Source organism: Lutra lutra, chromosome 2 (genome assembly GCF_902655055.1).
Source record: "Lutra lutra chromosome 2, mLutLut1.2, whole genome shotgun sequence".
In the NCBI taxonomy this organism is placed as follows: Eukaryota; Metazoa; Chordata; class Mammalia; order Carnivora; family Mustelidae; genus Lutra; species Lutra lutra.
The window spans coordinates 73,111,488-73,134,969 of NC_062279.1; the positions used below are offsets into that span (position 1 = coordinate 73,111,488).

General features: G+C 32.8%; 1 protein-coding gene across 1 annotated transcript in view; it reads left to right on the forward strand.

The window, feature by feature from the left end:
• The window catches only part of LOC125094078 (NADH dehydrogenase [ubiquinone] 1 alpha subcomplex subunit 5-like), an 80,758-nt gene extending 71,332 nt beyond the window's left edge, over positions 1 to 9,426 (forward strand). Inside the window, exon 4 of the mRNA XM_047719820.1 lies at positions 9,363 to 9,426. Coding sequence (XP_047575776.1) covers positions 9,363 to 9,426 — 64 coding nt within the window. The remainder of the gene's footprint in view (positions 1 to 9,362) is intronic.
• Positions 9,427 to 23,482: the final 14,056 nt, after the last annotated feature.

Here is a 23,482-nt window from a genome sequence, read left to right on the forward strand (position 1 = left end):
GTAATAAAGCTGAAAGACCTGAAAGATTAAGCCTCTTTCAGAGAAGAGGTACTTAGGAAAGCCCAAAGCCATCAGAGGGAACAAAAGCAAGTAAACTAGAGCAAACAGGTTTCTGTACCTGCAGTTACAACAAACATTAAACACAAGACAATTCTTATGAAGGTTACCATAAAATGACTTACAAAGTGCCTATTTAAATCAACTCTTATTACCTAATACCTTACGCTTAACTTTGAACAAAAAATCACAAGGAATACTAAAAGGCAAGGAGAAAAAAAAAGTCTGAAGAGGTAATACAAGCATCAGATATTGGAGTTATCAGAGAAGGAATTTAAAGTAACCATGATTGAGCACCTGGGTGGCTCAGTCAGTTAAGCAACTGCCTTCAGCTCAGGTCATGATCCCAAGGTCTTGGGATTGAATCTCACATCAGGTTCCTTGCTTCTCCTTCTCACTCTGCCCCTGCTTGTGGTCTCTCTCTCTCTCTCTGTCAAATAAATAAATAAATAAAATATTTTTTTAAATAAAATAAAATAGCTATGATTAATATGTTAAGGGATTTATGGAAAAAATTTTTAAAATGCAAGAAAAGATGAATAATGTAAGCAGAGAGATGGAAACTCTAAGAGAGAATCAAAAGGAAATGTTAGAAATAAAAACAACAGAAATGAAGGAAACCTCCAGTGGGCTCATAAGATTAGTATTAACCCAGACACAACCAATTATAATGCTGACATTTTAGGGAGGTGATCAAATGCTTTCCTTACTCCACAACTTATCACTGTGTGGATAGAAATCCTGTATAACAAAAGCGGATCACAGTGGAGCCCTCCACAAGGATAAACTTGTCAAGTTAATTAATTAAATAATTAAAATTAAGAATGTCTGATATGTCATCATAAGACGATATGGCTAAGGAAATAAGTAAGTTTAAAAAAAGATCAATTTAAACTTCCCAATATAAAATGCAAAAAGAAAAGGAAAGGGAAACAAAAAACTAGGACAGTTTATCCAAGAACTCCAGGAAAATTTCAAGAGATGTAACATAAATGTAATTTGAACACTGGAAGAAGAAACAACAAAGTAGAAGAAATATTTGAAATAATAATGACCTAGAATTTCCCCAAACTAATGACAGACAACAAACCACAAATCCAGGAAGTTCAGAGAACACCAAAAGGGATAAATACAAAACAAACAAACAAAAAATTAAAGATAAGCATATTGTATTCAAACTATAAAAAGAGTACATCTTGAAAAAAGCCAGGAAATCTTTGAATTTACTCAATCTATGGAGAAAAAAAAATTAGAATTACAGTGGACATTTTGTCAGAAATCACATAGCAAAAAGAAAGTAAAGTACCTATTTTTGAAAGGTTTGTTTATCTATTTGAGGGAGAGAGAGAAGAGAGTGGGGGGAGGGAAAGAGGGAGAGAATCTTCAGGCAGACTCCTCAATGAGTGTGGAGTTCAATGCAGGCCTCAATCTCATGATGCTGAGATCATGACCTGAGCCAAAAATCAAGAGTTGGATGTTTAACTAGCTGAGGTCCCCAGAGTGAAGTGTTTAAAGTATTAATAGAAAAATACCACCAACTGAGATTTCCATATGTAGAAAATCATCCTTCAAGTGAAGGAAAAATAGTAATTTTCTCAAACAAAAATTGAGAATCCCTTGCTAGCAGACCTGACTTGCAAGAGATTTTAAAAGAAGTTTTTCAGGGTATGGGGTACCTGGGTGGCTCAGTAGGTTAAGCCTTTGCCTTTGGCTTGGGTCATGGTCTCAGGGTCCTGGGATTGAGCCCCACACCAGGGTCTCTGCTCATCAGGGAGCCTGCTTCCCCCCTCTCTCTGCCTGCTGCTCTGCCTACTTGTGATCTCTCTCTCTCTGTGTCAAATAAATAAATAAAATCTTTTAAAAAAAGAAGTTTTTCAGGGTAAAGGAAAATTATATACATCAGAAACTCAGATCTACAGGGAAAGAAGAACAATGGAGAAAGAATAAATTAAAGTCAAATAAAATATTTTATTTTTCTAATTATTTATCTAAAAGATGACTATTTAAAATAACATAAATTTATTGAGAGATTAAGGCATATAAAAAATAGAACAAATGGCAGTAATATACAGGGATAGGAAAAGGAAGTTTATTGTATTCAGATATAGGGTACCTGAGCTACATGAGAAATGGTGTAATGTTACATCAAATATTTAAATTAGTTAAAAATATATATTGAAAATTCTAGGGAAATTGCTAAACAATATTTTGAAAAGTAAGTATAATATGCTAAGAGAAGACAGAAATGGAATCATATAAGAAGCTTAATTAAGACGAAAAAGGGCTAAAAAGAAAGAAACAAAGAGCAAATCTGATAAAAAAAATTAAAAACATAGTAGGTATTAATCCAACTCTGTCAACCATTACTTTAAATGTGAATAATATAATTACAATTGTTAAAACACAGATATTATCGGAATGCATAAAACAAGCATGACCCAAGTCTATGTTACCTATAAGAAACCTATTCTAAATATGAAAACACAGATAGATTAAAAGCAAAGTAATAGAAAATGATATACTGTTAGAATGAATCAAAAGAAAGATGGAGTAGTTATATTAATTGCATACAAAACAGACTTCAAAATAAGGAAAAGGGTCAGGGAAAGAGGGGACATTACATGATGATAAGTGGATGAATTTTCAAAAAAGATATAACAATACTAAATGTGTATATACCTAACAACAGACCATCAAAATATAAGCATCAAAAACAGAACTGAAAGAAGATAAAGACAAATCTACTACCATAGTTGGAGACTTACTACTCCATTCTCAGTAATTGATAGATCAAGTGGGCAGAAAATCAATAAGGATATGGTTGACCTGAACAGCACCATCAATCTACTTGGTCTAATTGACATTTATAGAAACTCCAGACAACAGCAGCAGATTACAGATTCTTCTGAAGCTTACATAGAGCATTTACCAATATAAATCTTGTTTTGGGCTCTAAAATACACCTTAACAAATTAAAATAAATAAATAAATAAAATATGTCCTCAAAATAGAATGGAATTAAACTAAAAACAATTAATACAGAGATAGCTGGAAAACCTCAAAAGATTTAGAGATTGAAAAATATATTTCTAAATAAGACTTGGATAAAAACAATTATCTCAAGAGAAATTAGGACATGTATTGAACTACTTTAAAAGTTAAAATACAAGTAATCAAAATTTAAAAAATGGTTAGAAGAAAATGTATAGTACTAAGTGAGTATATTAAAGAAAGTAGATTTAAAATTAATAATTTAAGCTTCTACCTTAGGAAAACAGACAAAAAAGAACAATTTAAGTCTATACAAATTAGCGCATAAATCAATGAAATTAAAAACAAGAAAATCAGCAAAACCAAAAGTTTTTTATATGAAGAGATTAATTAAATTGATAAACCTCTGGCCGAGACAATAAGGAATTAAAAAAAAAAAAAAAAAAAAAAGAACCCAGAAGACAAATTACAAATATCAGTAGAGGATTCATCAGTACTAATCCCACTGACATTTCATGAATAATAGAGGAATACTATAAAGAATGTATTTATTTACTTGATAGAGATCACAAGTAGGCAGAGAGACAGGCAGAGAGAGAGGAGGAAGCAGGCTCTTTGCTGAGCAGAGAGCCCAATGCAGGGCTTGATCCCAGGACCCTGGTATCATGACCTGAGCTGAAGGCGGAGGTTTCAACCCACTGAGCCACCCAGGCACCCCAGGAATACTATAAACTAATGTATGCTTATCATCTGATAGCATACATGAAATAGACAAATTTCTTGGAAGACAGAAACTACAAAACTCATGAGAACTAGATACTTTGAATAGGTCTATAGATCTCCTAAAGAAATTGAATAAACATTGAATAGAGTTTCCTGTGAAAAGCACCAGGTTTTGATAATTTTGCCAGTGAATTCTACCAAACATTTAAGGAAGTACAGTACCATTTCTCCAAAACGTCTTCCTAAGACACTTTCTTAATCATCCTATGAAATCAGGATTACTCTAATACTAGTTAAAGACTTTTTTAAAGGACGACTATAGACCAATATTTCCATGAACGTAGATACAAAATCTTAAGCAAAATATTAGGAAATTAAATCCAACAATGTATAAGAAAAATATACACCAAAATCAACTGGGACTCATTACAATTATGCAAGGCTAATTGATCATTCAAAATTCAATCTGCCACATTAACAGATTCAAAAATAAAAATCATTTCATATTAATTGACATACACATCTGACAAAATTCAACAACTAGTAATGGCAAAAATTCCCATCAGACTAGGAATAGAGGGGAACTTCATCAATTTGATATATGTAACTATGAAATTGTTTGTTAAGATAAAATTAACTACAGTTAATTAATGTCAAATTCATGCTTTAAGATCTAGCATTTCCTGGGGTGCCTGGGTGGCTCAGTGGGTTAAGCCGCTGCCTTCGGCTCAGGTCATGATCCCAGGTCCTGGGTTCGAGCCCCGCATCGGGCTTTCTGCTCAGCAGGGAGCCTGCTTCCTCCTCTCTCTCTGCCAGCCTCTCTGCCTACTTGTGATTTCTCTCTGTCAAATAAATAAATAAAATCTTTAAAAAAAAAAAAAAGATCTAGCATTTCCTGTTAACACTGACATAGTTTAATCCAAGCAAAATAACTGTTTATTCCATCTACATTTATCATGTACTTGAGCAGACTTCAGTGAACATTTGTTGGTGTCTTTTTCAGAATATATTTCTCTCTTCTTATTCCCCATACCCTATTTTCTTTAGGAATTCTGCCCTTTTCCAAGGATGTACTTATAATAGGGTTGGCCATGACTTTGATCCTAACTCAAGCACTGGATCCTGTAGATTTTTGCCACCTGTGGATTTCAGGAACTGGACAATGAATCAATTTATTATACCAATAAATATACGTGGTATGATGTACTTTTAAAGTCTAAAACAGCCACAGGTATTTTGTTGACGAAAGATGGGAGGTAAGGGCTACTGTGGACCACTGAGTTAAGTCAGAGGTTAAACTTTAATATTGATTAAAGATTCTTGGCAAAGTATGTTGATTTAATAGCTCAAACTTTATGTGAACTTGGGTCTTTTTCTTGGCTTTCCAGCTTTTTGATATACTTGTTTTTTTGTTTGTTTGTTTGTTTTTGTTTTTGTTTTCCTTACTGTTAGCCAGGTTGGCTTATGTTTTCCCACAGTTGCATCATGGATTCTTAAATGATGCAATCATCTTTATATAATTTTATTAGTTAATCAAGAAATGCATCCCATGGGGCACCTGGATGGCTCAGTGGGTTAAGCCGCTGCCTTCGGCTCAGGTCATGATCGCAGGGTCCTGGGATCGAGCCCCGCATTGGGCCCTCTGCTCGGCAGGGAGCCTGCTTCCTCCTCTCTCTCTACCTGCCTCTCTGCCTGCTTGTGATCTCTCTCTGTCAAATAAATAAATTAAAAAAAAAAAAAAAAGAAAGAAATGCATCCCTAAATATTTATAAAGCTACTGGATAAGTATTAATCAAAATAGAAATAACCTGAAAATAAACACTTCCTGTCATGGGACAATTTGTGGTGTAAAAAAGGGGTAGGATAAGACTTCACTGAAATTTTCAACACAATCCAATTCCCATAAAAGACATACTAAATATATTTATCATTTAAATCAATCAATACTAATATCAACAGTAGTACTACTAATAAATTACTTAATATGTTTGAACACTTATTTTTGAACAGTAACTTTTCTAGGGGTATTATGTGTGGGGTAACCATATAATTTAGTTCAGAGAATGAAAGGTGTTTCTGTGAAAGTTTACATCTGCAAAACTGGCGTAACTGAGACTTCCAAGAGGTTTTACTTATCATCATTATTTAATTTTCTTCTTGCAAAACTCCTAAGAGGAATGTGCTATGATTATCTTCATTTTGCAGATGAAGAAACTGAGACAGGGGAGAGTTAAGTAACTTGTTACAGAACATACGACGAGTAAGTGATACAGAAGTTTTGAATATAGAATCCTAACTCCAGAAACTGGTTATTAAATGTATTTATATTTAAATATAAATTATTTTAATAATAGATTTAATATATTATTAAATATATAACTACTCAGATTGCTGTCTATACAGAGAGATATATATGTCAAATATCTATTGAAGTAGAAAAAGCTTCTTCTATGTAACACTTCAGCTGCCATCCCTCTACCCTAAATTCCTGTCACTTAGTATACACAAAAAGTTATGTTGTCTAAACATCTTCTCTCTACCTCAATCCATCTGTTTCTCAACAATAGATTCATCACTTAAACAAATGAGACTTCCTGCTTTGGATTACAGAAAAAGCAATTTCTATTGTTATATGGGCTACTTTTTCCTTCCCATTACAACTCCTGGGAATAAGCAGAGAATAATGATGGGGCCCACTTATATGTGCTTTGGACAAAAGAAGGATCAGGTAAAATTTTGGAGTGTTGGAAAAAATGAATTCATTACAAAAAAAAAAAAAAATAACAACAAAAAAAAACAAGTTATATATGGTATTGCCCAAACTGAAATAGCTTAACATTAGGAAACTAACACAGAAGCACATCATTCTTCAGCTACAGGTTAGCATTCCTGTATTTGTCAAGGTAGAGTTGACTATGCCACAGAATCAACCCTGAAGCCTCCAAAAACAAGTACACTGCTGGGTCATCTAACAGTTCTTTGGGTCAGAAAGCTTTTCTCTGGCTCTCCTGCTACACTGAAACGCAGGCAGTATGTATGTAGAAACAGAAGCATTAGAACACTTTGCCTGAAGCCAAAATGGAGGGAAAGAAAATCCTGAAAACTCCCACCAACTCTTAACTGACTACTATAGGTCACATGGTCCCAGTGTAACCCAAGGGAGTCTGGGAAAGATCTTTTGTGTACACCCTTTAAGAAGCGGACATAGCGGGGTGCCTGAGTGGCTCAGTGGGTTAAACCCTCTGCCTTCAGCTCAGGTCATGATCCAAGGGTCCTGGGATCGAGCCCCGCATCGGCTCTCTGCTCATCAGGGAGCCTGCTTCCCCCCACTCTCTGCCTGCCTCTCTGCCTACTTGTGATCTCTGTCTGTCAAATAAATAAAATCTTAAAAAAAAAAAAAAAAAAAAAAGAAGCAGACATAGGCCAGTAAGTGGGATTGATTCTTCTACAATTGCCATTCCTAACAAATGAATGTTCCAACTTCCTGTGAAATATTATGGTATTTCAAGTGTTTGATCTGTGACACTTAATAAGAATTTTTGAAGTGTTAAGATATAAGATCTAAGCAAAAATTCCTCTCCAGCCAAGAAACTAAATTTAAGGTGATTTCAACACTATTACCTGGAAGGTACTATTAATTTTGACTAGTGAGTGTGACAGAGTGTATAAACAGAACGTTACTTCATAACTGAACATTTCATGGCATTTAAAGTACTCATCAAGGATTTTTGTACTAACTATAAATTTTAGAGTTCCTAAAAGTCTCTGCAATTATTCTTCCTACCCATCAGCAATTTGTATACATCAGATATTAAAGCCAGCCTCAGCAAATTGCATTTTTATAGGTTTCAGCAACTGAATTGTCCTCATTAAATTAATCTTCCTAAGCATTTTTACATTTGATTATCCTATATAGATATACAGAAAGTTTGACTATCAGACTTTTCATATTATTTATAACAACTATAATAGTCCTACTTTCCACGAAACTCCCTTTTTTAAAAACAGTAAATTTTTTTGTTGTTTGTTGTTATTTGACTCACCAAATAGCTTTTTTTCTTTAAAAAATAATTATTTTCCTCTATAATGAAACATAATCCTTTTTCATTACAGAATACAGACTTGAAGAAGAAAATGATCATTATCTATGATCCTTCACATAAAAATATCCAGTATTATCATTTTGTTTAGATCCTACTAATCATATATGAATGTGTGTGTATACACACAAATTTGATAAAGACACAACTTTTGTTTTTGCAAAAATTCATAACAATATACTTCCACAGCCCTTCTTCAAAGGCTAAGCTTTTAAAACACAAAATATCTAGTGAAAAAGGAGGAGGGAGAAGGAAACAGTGTTATATATTTAAACATTGTTCAAATAGATAACACTTGGTCCTACATATGCAGGTAATATTCTTTAAGAATAGTTAGTACAATGTAGAGAATATTTAAATTTAATTGTGCAGTTTGAACAATAGCTATCGAAGGAAATATTCATAGAATCTAGAAATTGAAAGATGTCTACAATTGTCATTGAATGTATTCATTTTTAAGAGAAAATGTTTACCTAACTGAATTTGCAAACATCAAGACTTCTTTGTATTTTTCCTAACACCACCACCAACACCTATCAAACGCTTAACAAAAAAATAGGGTCTTCTCTATTAATAAATGTTCTAGAGAATGACAAAATAACTGATACCATTATCTCATTTTGAACCTCTATAAGTCATGGGCATATAAATTGAAATGTGACTTGTTTGGCAATTCTTTAGGAAATATCATAAAATATAGAATGAGTTTTGTTTTTATATTTTCTTAGTATTCAAATTTTATCACAAAATTCCAAGTTCTAACCTGTTATAGTTTTTGTTCATTTTGTTTCACACACACACACACACACGTATAACCTGGATATATACATATGTGTATAGACATATGCATATGTATGTGTATAGACATATGCATATGTATGTGTATAGACATATGCATACATATATATAACCACTATATAACAAATAACATTATATGTGTCATATTTTCCCTGTCATATATAGTATATACAAATGCAGCATGTAATATACATTGACACATATGCATGATACACATACATTCATGTCTTATAGAATTATTATCAGTCCAACTAATAATAAAAGTGGCTAAGTAAAGTATAAAAAATCAGATTGCTTTGGGATGGCTCAGTCAATGAAGCATCTGCCTTAGGCTCAGGTCATGATCTCAGGGTCCCGGGATCTAAACCAGCATTTGGGGGTCCCTGCTCAGCAGGGGAGTCTGCTTGTCTCCCTTCTTCTTCCTCTGCCTCTTCCCCACTTCTGCGTGCTCTCACTTTCTCTCTCTCTCTCTCTCAAATAAATAAAATCTTTAAAAAAATCAGTTTGCTTAGCATTGAAATTCTAGTTCTGTAGCCAACCTGCTTTGTATATCTAAATAAATTACTTCTGATACTAACAAAATTTCATTGAACTTACATTTCTCTGATATTCCTTTGGGCTATGAGAGAGTTTTACGGTTCATTCTTTGAACTTTTAAGTTAATATTTCATGTAATCTTAATATTGTTTACAGTGCAGTTGAATTGAAGACTACCGAAATTGATATGCTTTCCATCTCCACTTGCTATGAGAAATGACTGCTCCAAATAAGACTTTTATAAACCCTACCATGAACTGAAATCATTCTGCTTTATTCATCTTCCTCTGAGGCAGCAATTATTCACATATTGTATCACCAGCTGTGTTTTACAAGATTCTCAGTTCTGTTGTATAACTTTTAATTGTATCCTGGGAGATAAAGGTCTATGAACCTTTAGTCATATCGTCTTCTATTCCCTTATTTCAATTAACTCTACTCATCATTTGGGTTTTTCAGAATCTCCTTATGATAACCAATTTAGAACCCAGTGTGATCATTTTCATACATGAACATTTAACTCTTTTTATCAGCAATGCTTAAAAATAAAAAAATAAAAAACCTTTCAAGACATCCTCTCTCTGTTTATAAAAAAAGCATAGTTATTTGAAAGTCATTTTGCCGATTAATATTAACTTATACTTTTTCTTTCTCTCCACCATACTTACCCAATCACTTTCTAAATATACAAACAAATTTTTTTCTATTTTTATAATTTAAAAAAAATAGGTCATTCTCACAACACTTTTGTGGTCATAGTGTATTTAATAAGGGATTAGAAGTAGAAGATTATATGTTTAAAGTAGGGAAATACATACAAAAATTGATAGATTACATTAAAATCTTGAAAGTCGGGGCACCTGGGTGGCTCAGTGGGTTAAAGCCTCTGCCTTCAGCTCAGGTCATGGTCTCAGGGTCCTGGGATCGAGCCCCGCATCGGGCTCTCTGGAGCCTGCTTCCTCCTCTCTCTGCCTGCCTCTCTGCCTACTTGTGATCTCTGTCTGTCAAATAAATAAATAAAATCTTTAAAAAAAAAATCTTGAAAGTCTTTCCAAGTGTATTATGTAAATAGAATTAATATACTAAGAATTTTATTGAATGGAAAAAAAACTTATTGATTGAAAACAGCAATCATTGCAAAGAAACTGAGCCATTCATTGTTTTCACCTAATTAACAGACAGCTATTGTTTTTAATCAAAACTATTTTGATTGTTATCAATACAAAGATTAAAAAAAAAAAGACATGCTTCCAGTCTTCTAAGAGAATCTAGTGAATGTAGCTGTTGAGCATTTTAGAGTAATTTGCTGAGAAGTTTTTCCAAAGTAACAAAAACTCATGTTAACATTTTGGTTACATTTCAACATTTTGACTCCACCTATTTCTCATTTTTGTCTTATTTTATTATTAGACCTCCATCAATTCAGTTTGCAAGGAATAATATTTCAGGGCAAGTTATTTGTATATCTGATATATTTAATGGCACATAATTCTGTTAATAAGAATCAGCTGTTTTCTCATTGATCAAAGCAACAGATGTCCCATAAGCATAGGAACGTGCACACGTTTGGTTACCCAGACATCCTCAGATATGCACTGGCATATTCAGAGAGTAGAATGATTATAACCCTGGATTTTGAGTAGCAAGAAATGTACTTTGAAGAGCAACTTTATTCAGTTCACTTTTTCATCAATATAGAGATTGGAAGATCAATCATGTGATTTTTTCCTTTAAGATCCATAATATACGACCATTTTTCACTTCTTTTATTTCTGACTTTTGGATTCATTTGCTTAGACGTGTTGCAGTGAAATGTTAAAAAAAAAAAAAAAGTCATTCTATCTTACTCCAAAATTGCTATTTCCCCCTATATTTCCTCAAGTCCAATAGTATAATGTCTCCTTCTTGGCTTTAAAGTATCAGCTACCAACATCCATTATAGGATTATGTCTCTTCCTTTTACTCTAGAACAAAGTTATCTGGTTTTCATTACATACAATCTTACAGATATTGTTTTCCTTTTTTATTTTCATAACTATGGCCTCAGCCCTAGTTACATTGATGATGCACTTATTGCATCATCAGCCAGTTCCCCATAACAAATTCTCCTTCATTTACCCATTTAAAAAGCAAGATCAGGGATGCCTGCCTGGTTGCTTTGGTCAGTTAAGCATCTGCCTTTGGCTCAGGTCATGATCTCAGGGTCCTGGGTTCAAGTTCCACATAAGGCTCCTTGCTCAACAGGGAGCCTGCTTCTCCTTCTGCCCCTCACTCTGCTTGTGTGCTCGCTCTCTCTCTGTCAAAATAAATAAATAAAATCTTCTAAAAATTTTTAAATTAAAAAAGCAAGATCTCAGATTTTATTTGCAAAACATTCCAATTAATTATTTTCAACTTCTGAAATAAAATTGAAATACCAAAATTTGAGCAGTTTATGAAGGAATTACAAACTTTAATGGTAACTTTGATGATAAAGTTTAAGTCTTTATTTAAAAAATAGTGTTCCTATATCTTATAGGTTCTCCCACTATTTTCAGATTTGTGACACGCCATTTCATCAAAAGAGGTTTGTGGTTCACACATGAACCTTTTTGTACAACTTCCAATGTACCTGCTTCTTTATGCAGAATATTATTTTTTTCTAAAGATCTTTTCCTCCTTGTTTTGACTGATTCCTGTGCATCCTTCAAAAACCAATTCAAGGGACGCCTGGGTGGCTCAGTTGGTTGGACGACTGCCTTCTGCTCGGGTCATGATCCTGGAGTCCCGGGATGGAGTCCCGCATCGGGCTCCCAGCTCCACGGGGAGCCTGCTTCTCTCTCTGACCTTCTCCTCGCTCATGCTCTCTCTCAGTGTCTCTCTCTCAAATAAATAAATAAAATCTTAAAAAAAAAAGTAATTAATCAAAAACCAATTCAAGGGGCACCTCGGTGGCTCTGTCTGTTGGACATCTGCCTTCGGCTTAGGTCATGATCCCAGGGTGCTGGAAGTGAGCCCCACATCAGGCTCCCTGCTCAGCTAAGAGCCTGCTTCTCCCTCTCCCTCTTTCCCTACCCCCAGCTTATGCACTCTGTCTCTCTCAAATATGTAGATAAATAAATAAATAAACAAACAAAAATCTTAAAAAAAAATTCAAGTCACTTCATGGTGGAAACCTTTCCTAACTTCCAGATACCATGCTAAATACTTTTTCTTATTCTGCAGGTAGTGGTCACTAACAATCTGCCTCCCCCATGAGACATGAGGGCTGTCTTTTTCTCATGACCATTTTTTCAGAGGCTAGATGGCATGGTACATGACATTTACTTGATATTCAGCAAGTGTTCAAAAAAATGATAATATATGAGCTACTATTCAAAGTAAGCTGTAAGTGCCTAACCAATAGAACTCTGAGGTTTTTGACCAGTGCCTGTATTTCTCCAGACTACAGCTCAACTCATTTCAACAGTGCTCATAAAGTAATTGGCTTCTTCAAATACCTTAGCTTCTTCCTATACTGATTTTGTCTGCTTTTGTATTCATATAAATATATCTGCATTCATTTAAATAATTTGGTTCTCCCATATGCTAAATAAACCCAACTAAACTGGCCAACAAAATCAAGGAAACCAAATCTTAGCACTGGCTGTAACAAACTTTCATTTTTATTTTTAGTATTGGTGCCTTAATTATTTTATTTGTGTTTAATTAAAGTCTACATTTTTCTCAGGAGGTAGACTTAGAAAACTATATTTAAGAACCCACAGTGAAAAACACCTTAAAAGAGCATATATTTCTGTTTTAATAATATATTCCAAGCTTTCATTATTTTAGTGTTTTAATTGTTTCACACTAAAGAGGTAAAATATGCCTTCATTACCATGTTTCTGGGCCAACCCGATTCTTTGTCAAACTAAGCCCAAGACCACATTAGAATCAGAAGAGGTTCTTAGTGTAACACTTGGCTGCTTGTTGCAGTCTCCTATATAGATCAGCAGTTTAATCTTCCTTCATTTCTGCAGTGTTACACTTAACAGTCAAATAGTCATCTTTATTTGAGATACCAACCATCAGAATTTTCTAGGAGATCACAATCAGAGAACACACTTATTTAAACAACAAACTAAAATCTTTTTATTCTTAATTTGATAACAATGATTGACCATTCAATAGTATCAGTGCAATCGTTTAGTGTCAACCAACAAGATTACAAATAGTCTAATTGGTCAATTAATGATTGTTCTTTTGTTGACTTAGAACAACGTCCCATTTGTATAAGGTAACATAAGTATGAAAACCGTGAAGGGGCTCGTGGGAAGACTAAAGGACATAATTAACGGAATGCCTCTAATATAGGGCTTGGAAGTGAATTTCAGTAATACCTAAATCATCTATTATCATTGTTATTTTTTTTCACCAGTGCTGTAACAGTAGGAATTATCTAATGATACAAGAGCATGAATGAATATTTTTCCAAACTTTGGTAAAAATATGTTAGCCATATTTTTATGGAGAGTTCATATTATTTTTCACTGGATTCAGATTTAAAATATAATCACCATATTGGTGAAATATTATAAATTCAGTATAGCATTTTCCATAGCAAAATTCCAAGATTCATGACAAGAGTCATGATTCATTGGCAAATAAACTTAATTAAACTTTTTCATTAAAATGTAATGTTCAGTTAAGGAGAGAGACTCTGGAAACCTAGCATTCTATACCCCAGAAAAGTGAGAAGATTATTCTTATTAAACTGGTAAAGATTCAGGCATGAATTTTGACTCATGTATAACCCACACAAAACACAAAACTATAAAAATATTCCATTTATGTCTTGATTATGAATTTGAGCTTCTAACATTCACAAAGAACATTAATCTTTTGATTTTTTTGATATTCTTATTTTTCAAAATATTTGACTTTTAATTACATTTATTTTGGATTAATAGACAAAGAATAAATTAACATAAACGTGACATTAAAAACATAAAGCAAGTTAGTCCTTTTAAAAATGTCTTTTATTCTTTCTAATAACAGAGAGAGTCTCAATTTCTTGCTTGCCTGAAATATCCATCTCCTGATAATTTTCTTTTTTTAAGGAAGAAAAATTAGGCTTTATTATCAAAATGCCTAACATAAAATAATCCTGTTTTGTCTCCCTTATTCCATTATTTAATAGTTATTTCTGTTTCTAATCATTCTGGTTTTCTTGTATGGGCAAGCTTTATAGTTTACCATATAAGTAAATTGACAAGTTTTAAAAAAGAATATTTAATAGAAAGAAAAGTAAGTAATTAATATAGAAATGACATGCAGGGATGGTGAAAGTTATGGCAATATTTATTAATGGTGCTTGGTACTTTTATTAGAAAAGTCTGGTGGGCATTATAGTCAATATTATGAACTTAAAAAAATATACTTTTTACGTAGGAACAGATGACCAAATTTTTGGTGAGTAAAACAAACTTGTTGTATATATTTTTATTTGTAAATTTTCTAGTATCATGAGTTGATGGTATGTTCCATTTAGCAAGAAAATCTTTCAATCATATTAAATGGTAAAAGAATAACCTGGTCTAAATACATATTCTATTAGAAAAATGTATTCACTTTATTAAATTATTTCTGCCATAAATGCTTCTAAATTGGGATTTCTGATGACCTTTCATTTTTTTTTGAATCCATAAAAATAGATTATTGTCTAGAAAAAATATGTTCCTTTTTTATCATGATTTCAGGCATGATTCCTCATTTGATTGGAAAACATGGAGACCTTAATTCTTCAAAATAGTGAATGGAATTGAGAAGACAAAAACCGTACTTTTAATGCATTAAGCTGATATAAAAATCCATTTTCTATATCAACATACGTAACTATGAAAAATAATAATCTGGAACCATAATTAAACCTTAAAACTGTTTTCTCTGACAGTAATTTATAGAAATAATCCAGTCCATCAAGCAATGTATAATTTGTGGCTAAGAAATTAGTCATTTAGAAAGGATCTAGTAATTACTAGTGAGAATTTTTTAAAAATATATTTATGCTTATCCACAAATAATTGAAACTGAAGGAAATGAGTTAAAATGTTATTTTTGGAAGCTAATATGTACTATGGAAGATGTGTTATGGCCTGTTTTCATGGTGCTGGCTTCTTTTGTTTAAAGATTTACTCATTTACAATTCAGATATCCTCAGGAACAAGTATCTTTGTTATTTTTTTTCTTTCAGTATTAGAAGATCTAACTATAGTTCTTAAATAAATCAGCATGCAAATATCCAGAAAGGAGTATAACCTTGAATGCTGGATCTTTCCTACAAAATACTTTCACTTGATACTAAATCAAGTAATTTTTTCTCATTATATTGTCAGTATATTTCAGGAAATAATTTTACATAGACTAAAGCATCCAAAGACTATGATGTGAACAGTTTAAATAAATTACATCCTATTAAATAGTGTTTATTTCTTAACTGGAAGTAGATGAACACACACATTTTTAATTTATTTTTTATCCATATGGTCAATTTCAGAAAAAGTTACATCATGGAGTGGAGATTACTAATGTAAATAAAAAATAATTAATGTAAATATAAAAATTAAAGATTATAAAAATCATCCCAGATCTAAAATAATGTAAGGAGTTATTAACATTTTTTTATTAACTATTCTAAGTTCCTTAAAGAGTAGGTGTTTTTAAGTGGCATTTTCTAAATTAAACTTTGTAATAACCCATACCGATGGCCATAAATATTGCCATTTTACATCATGGAAAGTTAAGATTAAAAGTATTAGTGTGTTGACTAATACTTACTAATACTAATACTTACCACAAAACCAGTAAGTGGCAAATCAAAGATTTGAAATTGATTCACATAACTCTAATGTCTGTGTATTTTTTGCCAGTTTCTGTCAACAACTAGACCCCAAGACCTGACCTTTATTGCCCAACTGCTTATAATCACTAACCTTTGTTTTCCATTTTTCCTTAAGTTCTTCTTTCCAGCTTCTCTCTTAACTCAGACAAATAAAATCCAAAACTACCCCCAGGTAATGATGATTGTGCTGATTAGAATTCTCACTGGCCAAGACCCTCCAGACCATTTGAGCTAAACCCTTGACAAGCTTGTGTTGATGGACCCCTGGAATGACCAGTAATTACATTTACCTCATTGTAGTACTAAAATCTCTGCCAAAGGAGGAGCCTCAGCTTCATGTACACACAATACACACGATGTAGGTATAGGCATGTTTCCTTAAGGTGCAGGTGTGACCTTATGCCTGCCTCTAAATAAAAGACAAGGCTTTCTTATCTAAATATTCATTCTAACCCTAAATAAAAGGTACCCTCCAGGGGCACCTGGGTGGCTCTGTCCTTAAACATATGCCTTGGGTTGCGGTCATGATCCCTGGTTTCTGGGATGGAACCCAGCGTTGGGCTTCTCCTCCCACTTCCTCTGCTTGTGTTCCCTCTCTGGTTGTCTCTCTCTCCGTGTCAAATAAATAAAATCTTAAAAAAAAAAAAAAAAAGTGCCCTCTAGTACAGAGTCATAGCTTTGGAAGCCATTCCAAGTGATTTCTTTATTTGCTACAAATAAGTTTTCTTTGTGCAATGACTCAACTGGTGTAGGTTCTGACTCACCAAGGAGCAAACTAATGCTTGTTCAGTTACACCTCTATCTCTATATTTCTTACCTATTTTTTGTTTATATTTTGATTGTGATGTTTTTCCTAGGATGGTGTCATGCAGTTCAACAGTATAAAGTCCATCATTTAGCACAGTTCTAGTGAAGAAGAAACTAGGATAAGATAATATTAAATGAACTACCAAGGGAAAAAAGCCAATGCAAATGATTTCAAAAGCATTTTGCCATTTCGTTTAGCAGAGATTGGAAATTAGGCAATGTTCTCCTATCAGAAGACTAAAACATGAGAAACATCCAGTTTATGTATATTTGGATAAAAACCTCATATTCTACATTTCTTCCAGAAATCTGCAAGATAGTTTTATGCAAATAGTTGTGAAAGGTCTTTGGCTTTAGCGGACTAAAGAATGAATCACCAATATTTTGGAAGCCAAAAGCAAGTGTAATGAAAGAAACCAGCAGAGGGCACTGATACGTACACTGATAGTGTGGGAAGCCCAGAAGCAAGCTGTTTGGTGCAGAAATCACCCATTGTGTCAGAATCCACAAAACAGAAGTATTTCCCAAAGGAAAAGGTAGGTGGACCTTGAGAAAAAGGTCCTCTTTCACTTCCAATACACCTAACTCCCCTTTCTAAAATCCCAGCAGAAGATTAAAAGTCACCTCTGGGAGAAGTTGAACCCCGGTCCTTCTAAACTCTGTAACAGCAAGCTCATGCCAGTAGCGGCAACTAGGTTGATAATAGAGGATTAAATAGTCTGTATATATTAAGCAATGAGATTCCCATCCTCAAACTTTCTCTTGGCTCTAAAAAATTTTGAGAGCTAGTTTTACAACCTTTATCCAGAAAACTGGAGAATTTCTTTCCAGTAAAATTGGGAAACCCAGGAAGAGCCCAGAAACATTGAAAGTTGGGATATCCCACAAAAAAGGCAATCCAAACTGATTGCACTACATTGATTCCTATCAACAGACTTTTAATGTAAATAAAGGAAAATAAAATAATCATACACCATTTTATATGTATATATAAAGCATATAATTGAAAATAACATTTGGTAAAATTGATGAGTTTACTATTTTGGATGGGTATGCGTGCTTTTTGTTTCCATGAGATCACTTCTTTTTTCTTTTTTTCTTAACACTTTCATTTCTCCATGCCCATTACTATTCAAAATGGCATTAAATCTTTTTGGGTTCAGATGTTATTAGCATCATCAAAACAGTTCACTAACAAAGTATAGAACATTTATTTAACAAGTCATACAAAATTAATATTCTCAAAACTACAAGATTACTATTAGTAAATTTAATAATTAGATTCTTTTGATAAAAGTCAAGGGCTTCATATAATAGCTTATTACTAAACACAAATTTTATATTAATTTTTACTCTACCTTCAAGAAACCTGTCAGTTTCATGCTCCATTCAACATCACTCCCCCCAAAAAAAAGAAAAAAAGAAAGAAGAAAAGGAAAAGAAAAAGAAAAATGCAATATAAACCCAAAGGAGTAAAGATACTGACTTTTGTTATTCTTTGACTCAGAAAGCAAACAAACACACGCTTGACTTTAGGTATCTCTAGAGGTATCACTGTCTTTCCTGAGTTTGCATATTGAATATTTATTTATAAACTTTCATTCCAAATATTGAATATTTTGTTCTTTCCTTTTCTTACTGTGTATGAGCCAAGTACATATTTTTGCATGCTGTTTTGGATCATCTCTAAAGTGTTTCGTAGTATATTTATGATTTGATTCTCAGTCTTATTTTCGTTGTAAGTCCTATGCAACTGAGAATGTTCAATGTTCTTTCATAGATGAGTTTTTTAAAAAGGAAGAAAAATATCTCCACTTTGGAAATTTATATGCCAATGAACACAATAAATGAAATTTTAAGTACTTTTCAGGGAAAGGGTATTCTGCACAAAGTATAAAGCTAAATTTCTTTGTCTTTGGTGACAATCTTTTTTTTCCCTCAGATAGTTTGGATTTCCAAATTGTCACCTGAACACCATTACACTTTCCTACTCACCTACCACACTTTCCCAACACCAGACTTTGCTCATCCCAGCAACTAAAATGTGACTTCACTTAATTTAAACATCCAGTGATGAACACTCAAAAGATAGCTATAGACTCTTGCCATAAAAATAATTTTACTAATAAATCTCACAGAATATTGTTAAACATATAATTTAGCATTTTCTAGTTAATTTATTTGATTCTAGAAATACATAGTCCTTTCAAAGTTGATAGATAATTGCCCACTGTTTTATTCCCAAAAAGAATTTCCTAGGATCAAGCTTGGCCCAGAAAAGAGATTCTTCTGGGAAAAAAGAAAGCTGACCTATATTTTAGCAGTTATATTTAGCAGGATTGGCATGATGATTTGAAAAGTTGAGGAGTCACAAATATGGTACTGATTTTTTCCCCCATGAACTATTTACTGAATTCTAGGTGGCATATGAAGCTGGGTACTGAGCAGAAACTGAAGGGAAGTGTGAAAATATCCCATTAGTGGAAACACAGATACAAGCCGATTTTCTCTCAAAGCACTTGCAGGATTATGAAGCAAAGCAAGGCTAAAGGTTAAAGAACCAAACTCAAATCCTCTGAAGGATACAACTGAATCTTCCATACTGGGCAGAAACAACAGAAGCTCAACAGGCTTCAAACCAAGTACAGGAAATACAGAGCTTTTTTTTTTTTTTTCTTTTCTTTTTTTTCTCCCCATGTACCTTTGACTGATTATTACCTATAGCTAGAACAGTTTTTATTCTGCATAAATTTTATCTGTGTGTGTGTGTGAGATTTTATAAGAGGTCATTGCTGAGATACATTGTCCATATAGATAAGTGGGTCAGAACATAAAATTATTTTATGGTAATGATGTCATATAATTCTTAGATCCCCTTGACTTGAAAAATTTGAATAGGGATCTGATACTAAGTACTATTTTTTATCATCAGCTATCAACTTTTTTTTACATTCTTCTTCTACCTATTAAAAAACAAGAGAAAAGTATTGGAAGCCACTAAGCTGCTAAGTGTTCAGTACCGGGTCATTGGAGTCATTCATTTCTGAACAGCTATCACAATATTTTGAATTGCTGCTCCATGAGCATACCAGAGGTTTCTCCACCCAGGCAATGCACTATAAAAAGATTCAGACTGTAAGATAGTTATGTTATTCCTTCTAAAGAATGGGAATAAAAAGCTTTTGAAGGTTGACACCATATCAAAAGGGAGTTCTCAAGAATAAAAATTTTAAGTAATAGTGCTTTGGAAATTTAAAATCTGCAAATTGGATTCTTAAAATGCTACATGTCCTACTGCTCTTGTAAAACCTTTCTGTGTTCCTAAGTGGTATCTGTATTATTTTTGAAGTCTCTGATAAAGGATACAAACATTTGCAAGATGGGCAGATAAAAGAAACTGAGAAAGAAGAGAAAGATAGAAGGATAATTAGCAAAGCACAGTCATGGTACAAAAGTGATCTAGAAGTAAAGTAAAATAAGAAGCAGAAGTCCCTTCCAAAGTCCCTACCTGATACAATTCTCTGGTCACTTGGTGCCCCATTTGAGGCCTCTATTCTACTCTCACCTTTGCTCACTCTGTTCTAGCCCTGGGTTCAAGAAAACATTTTGTTTATTTTTGTCTCAGCATTTTTGCATACATTCATCTCACTGCCAGGAATAATATTCCCTTGTCCTGTTCACCTCATTCATCCCTTTCTTGGAGAATTTATAACCATGTTTTAGGCTTAATATCATGTTCTTAAGACAGTTCTCCTTACATGTGTCCCCTTTTATCTATACTCAAGTACCTGTGTTATTCCTACATTTTGGTATGTATCACAAATCATAAATTATGTATTTATTGGTCTGTCTCTATTCATTGCTAAACTTTGTGAACTCATAATAATAGAAGTATGTGAAGCTCATACAGAAAAATATTGCTAACAGTTGCTGATAAATGCTCTATTAATTCATTTTTATCAGCAAATATATATAATAATATTATTATTATAATAATAATATTATTATTATAATAATAATATAATAATAATAATAATAATAATATTATATTATTATATTATAATAATAATTATAATTAATTAATATTATAATTTATTATAAAAATAATAATATATGTATAATATATATGAGATACATATAAGAGGAATTTTAAATAAGAATAATTTTTAAATTTAAATTTAAATAAATTTTAAATTTAATAATAATAATAAATTTAAAAAATTTTAAATAAATTTTAAATTTAAATAATTTTAAATTTTTAAAATAAGTATGCTCACCATCCGACCGTCAGGCTTAAGTAATAGAACACTAATAAATTCTTTAAATAATTAGGATATTAAAAAGGTGTTGGTAAAATGGATGATAGTTGAGCACAATTCAAATCCTGAGGGACAACAATCAATGAGAGGAAAGGAAAGAAATATAAAAGGAAAGAAAAAGAAAAAGAGAACATAAAGAAACCATATGAAACAGAATTGGACCCAAACACAAGAAACTGATTTCTTCCAGGTTAGCAGGACAGAAGATTGATTTAGGTGTATGGAAGATCTGTAGTTCTGGTGGCTGAATGTTTGGGGATTTTTTTCTCTAATAGTCTTTTTTGGTTGTTTTTTAAATTATGAATCCTTTCTAAGGATGAGAATCACTTCTTGCTTGTAGACTAGATTTTTTAGAAATGTATTTTGAATTGAAGAAAAATTATTAGAGAAGTTTAGGGATCATATATTTTTACTGGGATCAACCTAGAAATTATATGTATAGCTAAGATGTTTATAGTGCAATGCCTATAAAAGTTTCTATTATCAGAATCCAGTTTAACCTACAAATGTCCATTCCTCTCTCTCTCTCTCTCTCTCTATATATATATATATATATATTTACTAAAGTATGTATTTGTGTATATATATATTATAGTATGTATTTGTATATATGTATATATATATACACAAATACATACTTTAGTAAAAATATACTATATTTGTATATATGTATACAAATACATACTATAATATATATATTACTTATTCATGTTTAGAGAAATTGGGTCCAGTACTCATTGTTCTTATAATTGTGCTTAAGGATACACAGAAGCTGGTCTTTTGGAATTGTAGAACAAAAAACAAAAACACATTGATATGCATCCCTCTGGAATGGGTGACCTGACCTCTGGCATCCAGGCTAAGGGTCTAGTGGCACAGGGCAGATGTTTTTGGAAGAGCTATCTGCAGTGGAATAGTACTGCCTCAGAGAATGGTATCTGAAATTTGGTACCTTGGAACCATGTTCTTTGCACATGTCACTGATATAGAGTGTGGTCCTCTCACAGAACTTCTTTCAGAGAGAATGATCCTCTTCCCTCACTGTTCTTGTTCTATCCATAGGAGCCGTGGGAAATAAGATTTTCATGAATTAGAACTCTTTGGAAGGCTCTCACAGATACTGACCTTATGAGGACAAGAGCTCCTAGGATTTGGGCAATACTGAGTTTCTCCTTCTTTCATGAAAATATCTACAATTATTTGTAAATAATTCAAGGTTTAATATATTTCACCACAAAGTAAAGATTTCTTATACCACAACTTTTCCATCCTCAATTATTAATTTTAATACATATATTGGTTGGATGGAATTTGTTCTGAAAATAATATGAGGTTCCTACTGTTTATCTCAGAACGATGCTTTGTAATTATAGGTATACCTCAGAGATATCCTAGGCTTGGTTCTAGACAACTGCAATAAGGTGAATATCAAAATAAAGTGAGTCAAATGAGCATTTGGCTTCCCACTGTATATAAAAGCTGTGTTTACACTATACTATAGTCTATTAAGTATACAATAACATTGTATCTAAAAATTTATATATCATAATTTAAAAATATTTTGTTGCTGAAAAATTTAACCATCATCTCAGCTTTCAGTGAGTCATAGGTCTTGCTGATGGAGGGTCTTGCCTCATTGTTGATGGCTGTTGACTAATGAAGGTGGTGGTTCCTGAAGGCTCAGGTGACTGTGGCCTTTTCACAAAATAAGACAAAGTTTGCTACATCAATTGACTCTTCCTTTCACAAATGATTTATCTTTAGCATGAGATGTAGTTTGATTGCATTTTACCCACAGTAGAACGTCTTTCAAAATTGGAGTCAACCCTTTCAAACCCTGCTGCTGATATACAAACTGACTTTATGAAATATTCTAAGTACTTTTCATTTCAACCCCCTCCACAGCATCTTCACCATGAACATCAAGAAACCACTTTCTTCACTTATCCATAAAAAGCAACTCTCATCCAATCAAGTTCACTCATGAGATTGCAACAATCCAGTCACACCTTCAAGCTCTACTTCTAAGTATAGTTCTCTTGTTTTTTTCCGTCACATCTGTGGTTGAAAGTTGAAATTATCCCTTGATCCATGGGCTACAGAATGGATGTTGTGTTAGCAAGCATGAAGATAACATAAATCTCATTGTGCATCCATATCAGAGCTCTTGGGTGGCCAAATGCAAGTCAATGAGCAGTAATGTTTTCAAAGAATTGTTTTTCCTGAGCAGCAGGTCTCAACAGTGGGTTTAAAATATTCAGTAAACCAATGTTGTAAACAGATGTGTT